At 60.8% G+C, this 8432-nt stretch overlaps 1 protein-coding gene across 6 annotated transcripts in view; it reads right to left on the bottom strand.

The window, feature by feature from the left end:
- CELF6 (CUGBP, Elav-like family member 6) overlaps positions 1-8379 on the bottom strand; it is a 15465-nt gene extending 7086 nt beyond the window's left edge. For 4 of the 6 annotated variants that reach the window (XM_010005900.1, XM_010005899.1, XM_010005897.1 and 1 more), the window contains exons 1-2: positions 8232-8376; positions 5119-5220 (exon numbers count right to left, since the gene is read on the bottom strand). In XM_010005900.1, coding sequence (XP_010004202.1) covers positions 5119-5220; positions 8232-8376 — 247 coding nt within the window. Of the gene's footprint in view, positions 1-5118; positions 5221-8231 lie in introns of all 6 variants that reach the window. The other 2 variants (XM_010005901.1, XM_010005902.1) reach the window with 1 other exon arrangement.
- Positions 8380-8432: the final 53 nt, after the last annotated feature.

Below are 8432 nucleotides of genomic sequence, written 5' to 3'. Positions count from 1 at the left end.
CGAGGGTTAGGGGCGGGGGGGGGGGAGGCCAGCACCAAATCCCACCCCCCGGGGCGAGGAAGAGGATGGTTAAGGAAGAAGAGGAGGGAGGTTTCCACAGCAACCACCTCGTCTCCAGGGAAACACGGGGAGAAATGTCAGCGCAGAGCCAGGGGATGCTCAGGGAGGGGACTGGGTCCCCAGGAGCCATGGGGCGGCACCGAGGGCCACCTGGCTGCTCTCGTGGTGCCCATCGTGCCACCAGTCCCCAAAACATCCACCCAAACCCCTGCCCAGAGCTCACCCCAAACCTCAGAGGCTGAGACAGCAGAGAGACCTGTGGGACCAACACCCCCCTCATCCCTGCCATGCCCAGGAGGAGGGAACCCCATTTTCGGGGGGCTGCCCCCCCCCCTCCACCAACCCACCAGTCCTATTTACCAGCACAACGGCCTTTGATGGAATAAATTCCCCGTGCCCACTGCTGTATGCTTAATGTAATAAACCCGGCGAGGATGATTTAGAATAACATTTAGGGAGCCGCAGAGTGTCATTTTGATGTGTCTCCCGTCTCCGCTCGCCGGTTATTAAACTGTATTGATTCTCCAGGAGCGGCTGATGTTTATAAATGTCAGGCCTCAGGGACCTGCTAACCTACCCCAGGGCCGCCGCGCCGGGGAGAAACCTCCCGGCCTACAGACGCCCCCCAAAAAGGGGGCTTTGGTACCCTTGGCATCGTGCCCACCCTGGGGTGCTTGGTGAACCCCTACACCCGCTCCCATGGCACGGGGAGGCAGCTTGGGCACCCAGACCTCTCCCTGCACCCAGCTGTCTGGCACCCACCTGTCCATCTGTCCCCACCACACCCCTTCTCCATGCTCCTGTGCTCACAGGGTCACCCAGACACCCCTGGCTGCCCAAAAGCCCTCCATCCATCTCCCAACACCCAAACAACCACCCAGCCATCTCCCCTGCTCCTGGCACCCACACAACCACCTTTCTGCCCATCTCCACCTAAGATTCACCCATCAGTTCACCCATCCATCCACCAACACCCACCCATATCCCCAACACCCATCCATCCCCTTAGTGCCCATAACATCCATCCCTCCATCCACCCCCCAACACCAGTTCCCCCCCATAGCACCCTTACTCTGTCCATCTGCCCCTCATAGCACCCAGATACCCACCTGTGTCCCCACCACCCATCCTTGCACACCCTAAGGACACACTAATGTATCCAGGGTCACAGGAGACCCTACCTGGTGTGACCCAGCACCTACCCACTCCCATCACTTGTGGATTACCCAGCTACAGCACCCCATGGCCAAACCACTGGTGTGCTACAGCCCAAGAGGGGTCACCACCAGCTGCTGATTTTTTTCTGGGCACTGTCACCCACCCAAATTCAGAGTCCCCCAACAGCCTGGGCACTGGGGAGAGCCAGCCCATGGTGACTCCCTGCAGTGGGACCTGCCCTGTGGGACAGAGTCACTTCTGGCCCTTGCTCCTTCTTCGGTGTCACCCCCTCCACATGCCCAACAGCCAGAGGGTCCAACAGGTCCAACACACCCCAACTAGCTGAGACAGTGCAGGGAGACAGGCGCTCAGGTACAGACAGCCACCCGTCACCCTGACAGAGCCCAGGGGTGAAACTCACAGCAGGGGGACACAGTCCTGGGAACAGTTACACCCCTACACATGGCCCCCGCACGCCTTACAGCCACAACCCTGCCCCCCCCAACGCACACCCCGCCCACGGTCACCGCCGCTTCCCCCGCACCAGCGCAAACCCTCACAGCCGCACGCCTGCACCCACGCACAACCGCACAGCCATCCCGGCACCGCCGCACGCCCACGTGAGCCACACACCCACCCCAGCCCCATTTACACCCGCACACCCCTGCACCCCTCTTGAGCACCCACCCACAGCCACACACCCGCAGCTGTGGGCCCCACAGCCACAGGCGCACACCCCAGGGTGCACCATGCCAGGCAGAAACACAACTACCCTTGCCTCAGTTTTCCCATTGCACACCCAGAGGGGGACCCTCAGCAACCCTCTGTGGACACACGGATACCCAGAGCTGGAGACCACCCCGTCAGCAGCACCCACCATTCCCTGTGCACCCCTCGAGCCCTGCACACCCCCATACGGTGGGTGTGGGAGCCCCCACAACACCTGTGTGCACACCCACGCTTCCCTGCTTCCCCCAGCGTGTGCACACATGCACCCAACATGCACACACCTGCACACCCACAGCTGCCACCCCACATACACCCACACCCACCTCCCAGGGCACAGTCACAAGGGGCAAAGACACCCTCACTGAGCCACCGACACGGCTGCACACCCACCACCCTCGGCTGCAACTGCTCCCCACCAACACCCGCCCACCACACGGACCCCAGGGGCAAAACCGCACCCTTGCACCACCTGTGGGTGCAACACCCCCCGGCACAGCCCCCTGCACGCCTGCAACAGCACACAGCACCAGCACGCACACCCAGGCCCAGTGGGGGTGAATACACCCTCCAGCCAGCACACAAACACAGACCCATCCCCGGGCACAGATACACCCTCCTCACAAACACCCAGACCAACGCACAGCATCCCTGGGCGCAGCAACACCCTGCTTACCAACACCCACTCACACAGAGCATCCTGGATGCAGATACACCCTCCTGACCAACACCCCCCTGCCAACACCTTCCCCATCCCTGGATGCAGATACACCCTCCTGACCAACACCCCCCTGCCAACCAGCTATAGGGGGCACAGCTATGGGGGTATGAGCACAGCTATAGGGGGCACAGCTATGGGGGTATGAGCACAGCTATAGGGGGCACAGCTATGGGGGTATGAGCACAGCTATAGGGGGCACAGCTATGGGGGTATGAGCACAGCTATAGGGGGCACAGCTATGGGGGTATGAGCACAGCTATAGGGGGCACAGCTATGGGGGTATGAGCACAGCTATAGGGGGCACAGCTATGGGGGTATGAGCACAGCTATAGGGGGCACAGCTATGGGGGTATGAGCACAGCTATAGGGGGCACAGCTATGGGGGTATGAGCACAGCTATAGGGGGCACAGCTATGGGGGTATGAGCACAGCTATAGGGGGCACAGCTATGGGGGTATGAGCACAGCTATAGGGGGCACAGCTATGGGGGTATGAGCACAGCTATAGGGGGCACAGCTATGGGGGTATGAGCACAGCTATAGGGGGCACAGCTATGGGGGTATGAGCACAGCTATAGGGGGCACAGCTATGGGGGTATGAGCACAGCTATAGGGGGCACAGCTATGGGGGTATGAGCACAGCTATAGGGGGCACAGCTATGGGGGTATGAGCACAGCTATAGGGGGCACAGCTATGGGGGTATGAGCACAGCTATAGGGGGCACAGCTATGGGGGTATGAGCACAGCTATAGGGGGCACAGCTATGGGGGTATGAGCACAGCTATAGGGGGCACAGCTATGGGGGTATGAGCACAGCTATAGGGGGCACAGCTATGGGGGTATGAGCACAGCTATAGGGGGCACAGCTATGGGGGTATGAGCACAGCTATAGGGGGCACAGCTATGGGGGTATGAGCACAGCTATAGGGGGCACAGCTATGGGGGTATGAGCACAGCTATAGGGGGCACAGCTATGGGGGTATGAGCACAGCTATAGGGGGCACAGCTATGGGGGTATGAGCACAGCTATAGGGGGCACAGCTATGGGGGTATGAGCACAGCTATAGGGGGCACAGCTATGGGGGTATGAGCACAGCTATAGGGGGCACAGCTATGGGGGTATGAGCACAGCTATAGGGGGCACAGCTATGGGGGTATGAGCACAGCTATAGGGGGCACAGCTATGGGGGTATGAGCACAGCTATAGGGGGCACAGCTATGGGGGTATGAGCACAGCTATAGGGGGCACAGCTATGGGGGTATGAGCACAGCTATAGGGGGCACAGCTATGGGGGTATGAGCACAGCTATAGGGGGCACAGCTATGGGGGTATGAGCACAGCTATAGGGGGCACAGCTATGGGGGTATGAGCACAGCTATAGGGGGCACAGCTATGGGGGTATGAGCACAGCTATAGGGGGCACAGCTATGGGGGTATGAGCACAGCTATAGGGGGCACAGCTATGGGGGTATGAGCACAGCTATAGGGGGCACAGCTATGGGGGTATGAGCACAGCTATAGGGGGCACAGCTATGGGGGTATGAGCACAGCTATAGGGGGCACAGCTATGGGGGTATGAGCACAGCTATAGGGGGCACAGCTATGGGGGTATGAGCACAGCTATAGGGGGCACAGCTATGGGGGTATGAGCACAGCTATAGGGGGCACAGCTATGGGGGTATGAGCACAGCTATAGGGGGCACAGCTATGGGGGTATGAGCACAGCTATAGGGGGCACAGCTATGGGGGTATGAGCACAGCTATAGGGAGGCACAGCTCCAGGTGTGTGTGGCAGCCCAGGGCTGTGCACACCCCATGTGCTCCGTGCCAGGCAGGCACACGCCCACCCCCCCCACATGCCCACAGACGTGTGCCCACACGGGGCCACCTGTGCCCACGCCCACGGGCAGGCATGTGCTCACACACAACCCCCGCCCCGCGCTCACCCTCTGCCAGGGGAGGAGTGAGCAGCTACAGCAGCTGCACGTCTTGCACACGCATGTGCACACAGGAGGGGGGGTGTGACAAAGAGGGGACACCAGCAAGCCCCTGTCCCGGAGGCAGGGCCTGGCCTCACACCTCCTTTAGGCTGCCTCAGTGGGCTGTTAACTCTTAACCCTACTGATACCCAGGACCACCAGTAAGAGTGCAGCTGGGGAAGCCACGTCCCCGCCAACCTCATCCCCCTCCGCTAGTTCCCTGCACCCGCAGCAGGGATTGATATTCCCAGGCCCCAGTGCTTTCCCCAACCAACTGTCGGCCCTATTGATTTTTATTTAGGCGAATAATTAAATATTTATTTTCACTTTGTTAAGCTCGGGAGGTCGGAGCCCACAGAAAGCGCAACAGCACGTGGGCGGCGGGAAAATCGATGCCTGGGTTTGCGGCCGCTGGAAGCGGCTCCCGCGCTCGTGGCCCAGGGAGGTGTCACAGTGTCCCCCCCACCCGGTACCCCCCGCCCCGTCACTTACCCCCGGCAGCGTCTTCTGCTCGTGCAGGGCGCTCTGCGCCTTCAGGGCCGAGTCGCGGGCGCAGTAGGAGAGGAAGGCACAGCCTGTGGAGATGGGGAGATGGGGTCAGTGTCCGGCCTGGCGGTGCCGCAAAGACCCGGGCACGCGGAGAAACGGCAGCAGGACCAACACAGCACTGGGGAATCTCAGCATCCTGGCACCCAGCACCCTGGTACCCTGATATCCAGCACCCCAGCACTCTGATAACCAGTGCCCTGGCACTCAACCCCCTGGCAACCTGGTATCTGGCACCCTGGCATCACGGCATTCAGCACCCCAGCATCCTGGCACTCTGACATCAGCACAACAGCACCCTGACACCCTGGAATCCAACATCCTGGCACCCTGACACCTAATAGCGTTGGCATCCAGGAGACTGGCACCCTGTTACTCAGCACCCTGACACTCTGACACCCTGACATCCAGCACCCCAGCACCCCGACATCCAGCACTGCAGCACCCTGGCACCCCAGCTCCCAGGTGGGCACTGCGGCCAGAGCTTAGCCCCGAAATGAGGTGGGGAATCTTGCTACAGAAGAGGTGGAGCAGCAGGATGAGGAAAAGAGCAAGGCAAGAGCAGGCAGCGAGCCTGGCAGGATGCAGGCAGCAGAGCTCCGGCCCCAGGCTCCAGGGAAAGCTGCAGCCGAAGCCCTTCTCCAGGCGTCGAGGTCGTGCATCCATCCCAGCTTGCTGCCACGCTTCTCCCAGTCCCAAGCAGCCTCCTCAGGACGGGACTGGTGTGGCAAAGGCGTTTCGGCTACTCAGACATCGCGGTGCTTCGGGAACCGGGAATACGCCTGGGGCGAGGTTTTCCCACGCTGACTCACGCTGCCGAGCGGCTCACAAGCTCAGAGCTGGCGGCGACGAGAGAGCGGGGTCTGGTCCTCTCCCCTCTGCCTCTTCAGTTCCCATGGGAGCATCCCGGGTCCCCCTGCTGCCACCAGGCCACTCCCTCCCCAAGGGCTCCCCCTCCATTTCCCGGGGTCACATCCAAAATCGCCTGAAAGTGATATTAAAACGGCAGCAAAACAGTTTCCCTTCAACAAAGTAAATATTTAATGAATAAAATTGACATTGATGCATTTTTAATATTGGCACAATTAAATCCGCCAGCTGATTAAGTATTAATAACTCTTAATAAGTACAATCAGCGTGCCTGGGAGGAAAGGGAGCACAGCAGTGGGGTGGGGGGATGCCAAGGGATGGGGTCCCTTGCCCCCCTCAGGGTGCTGGGGACATCTGCCCTCACAGGGAGCAAGGGTAAATCCCCCCTGGATAAATATTATCCCACTGCGTGTGGAAAGGGGAGGTCAGCACAGCTGCTCACGTCAGTCCTGGTGCAATTTCCAGTGTTTACCATCCGTAATCACGTTGACTTCCTCCTCTCTGCTTGTTTTTTTTCCCCTTTTCCCCTGCAGGCGACAACGTGGATGGTGCCCAGGCGTTCTGGAGAAGTTTGGGGGGCTGGAGCAGGGGGGGATCCTGCTCCAAGGCTCACCAGGAGGAAGGATGCCATTTCAATCAGAGGAGTGTCCACAATTAAACCGCGTGTCTGGGCCGCAGCGGTTGAAGCTTGTGCTGGAGGAAGCGCCGAGGGGGCCCAGCAAGGTGTGAATCCCGTCGTTTGGGGCACCCAAGCAGCTTTGGAGGCATCTGGAGACATCTCGGAGGCTGTGGGGTGCTTACTGATGGGGGGCTGCCCCACAGGCATGAAGGGCACGGCACCCAGGTGCCAAGTTCCAGCTTCCCAGAAAGTCCAGGTGAAGCGGGCGCAGGGGCTCAGCGACAGCGCGCGGAGGAGGGTGACATCCCGTCCGGGTGACACCCGGGGGGCCCCGACCCCGCTCCCGAGCCGCAGACCCACAGCTCATGGGTGGGGCGTGCCAGCAAAATCTCGGTGGTGCAGGTGTAAGCCCCTCGGTGCCACACTGCCCAGGGCTGCCAGATCTTGGGGCAGCTCGTCCTGACCCCCCTGCAGAGGCCTGGGAGGCGGAGCGGGCAGGGAAGCGCCTGTATCCCAGGTGGGTGCCTCCACTCCAGAGGTGCTCCAGCTCCAGGGGTGCTCAAAACTCATGTGGGTGCCCCCGATGCCACACAGGTGCCCCCGACCCCGGTCGGTGCCCGAACCCTGCCGAGGTGCTCACAAGGTGGACAGAAGCTCCCAACCCCAGGTTGGTGCCCCCGCCTTTGGTGGGCGTCTCCATCCCAGGGGTGTGTTCGCCTTAGAGCAGCACTTCCACCCCAAGGGCACCCCCATCGGAGGGATGCCCCATCTTTTAGATCACTTCAGATGTTCCCCACCTTAGGGGTGCCCATTACAGTGTGACTCATACCCATGTGGTGCACTCTGAGGTGCCACCACCTCAGGGGCACCTTCACCTCAGTGCTGCACCATACTGAGGGAACTCCACCTCAGAAGTACCTCATACCAGGGTGCCCCATCTCAGGGGAACCACTATCTAAGGGCACCCCACCTCAAGGTTTCCCCCGGCTCAGGGGTACCTTTAACTCAGGGGTATGCCCACCTCAGAGATCCCCCTGCCTCATGGGTACCTCCAGATCAGGTGTACCTCACCTCAGACATGTCCCATACCTCAGTGCCCCACCTCAGGGTGTCCCACCTCAGAAGTGCCTTCACCTCAGCGGTACCCCCTCCTCAGAGGGGCCCCATACCTGGACGACTCACCTCAGATGTACTTCCAGATTGTGGGTGCTCCACCTCAGTGTGTCTCACCTTAGGGGTGTCCCACCTTAGGGGTGTCTCAACTCAGGGGTACATCACCTCAAGAGTATCTCACCTCAGGGGTGTCCCACCTCAGGAATATGTCACCTGAGGGGTACCCGCAGCACCTCAGGGTACATCACCTGGGTGTCCCACCTCAGGGTACATCACCCGGGTGTCCCACCTCAGGGTACATCACCCGGGTGTCCCACCTCAGGGTACATCACCAGGGTGTCCCACCTCAGGGGTACATCACCCAGGGTGTCCCACCTCAGGGTACATCACCCGGGTGTCCCACCCGCGGACGCCCCCCGGCCGTGCCCCCCCCGGTACCTTTGTGCATGCCGGTGAAGCGATCCTTGAGGACGGTGAGCTCGTAGATGCGGCCGAACTCCTCGAAGAGCGGCTTGAGGTCGCTCTCCTCCAGGTTCCGCGGGATCTGCCCCACGAACAGCTTGATGGCGTCGTGATCCTTCATGGCGATGGCGCCGGGCGGGCGGCTCAGCCCGTTCACCCGGCCGCTGTTCGCGGTGC

Source organism: Chaetura pelagica, unplaced genomic scaffold (assembly GCF_000747805.2).
Source record: "Chaetura pelagica isolate M959 unplaced genomic scaffold, ChaPel_1.0 scaffold369, whole genome shotgun sequence".
Taxonomy (NCBI): domain Eukaryota; kingdom Metazoa; phylum Chordata; class Aves; order Apodiformes; family Apodidae; genus Chaetura; species Chaetura pelagica.
The sequence above is the reverse complement of the archived record's forward strand: the minus strand, read 5'-3'. Positions and strand labels throughout refer to the sequence as shown.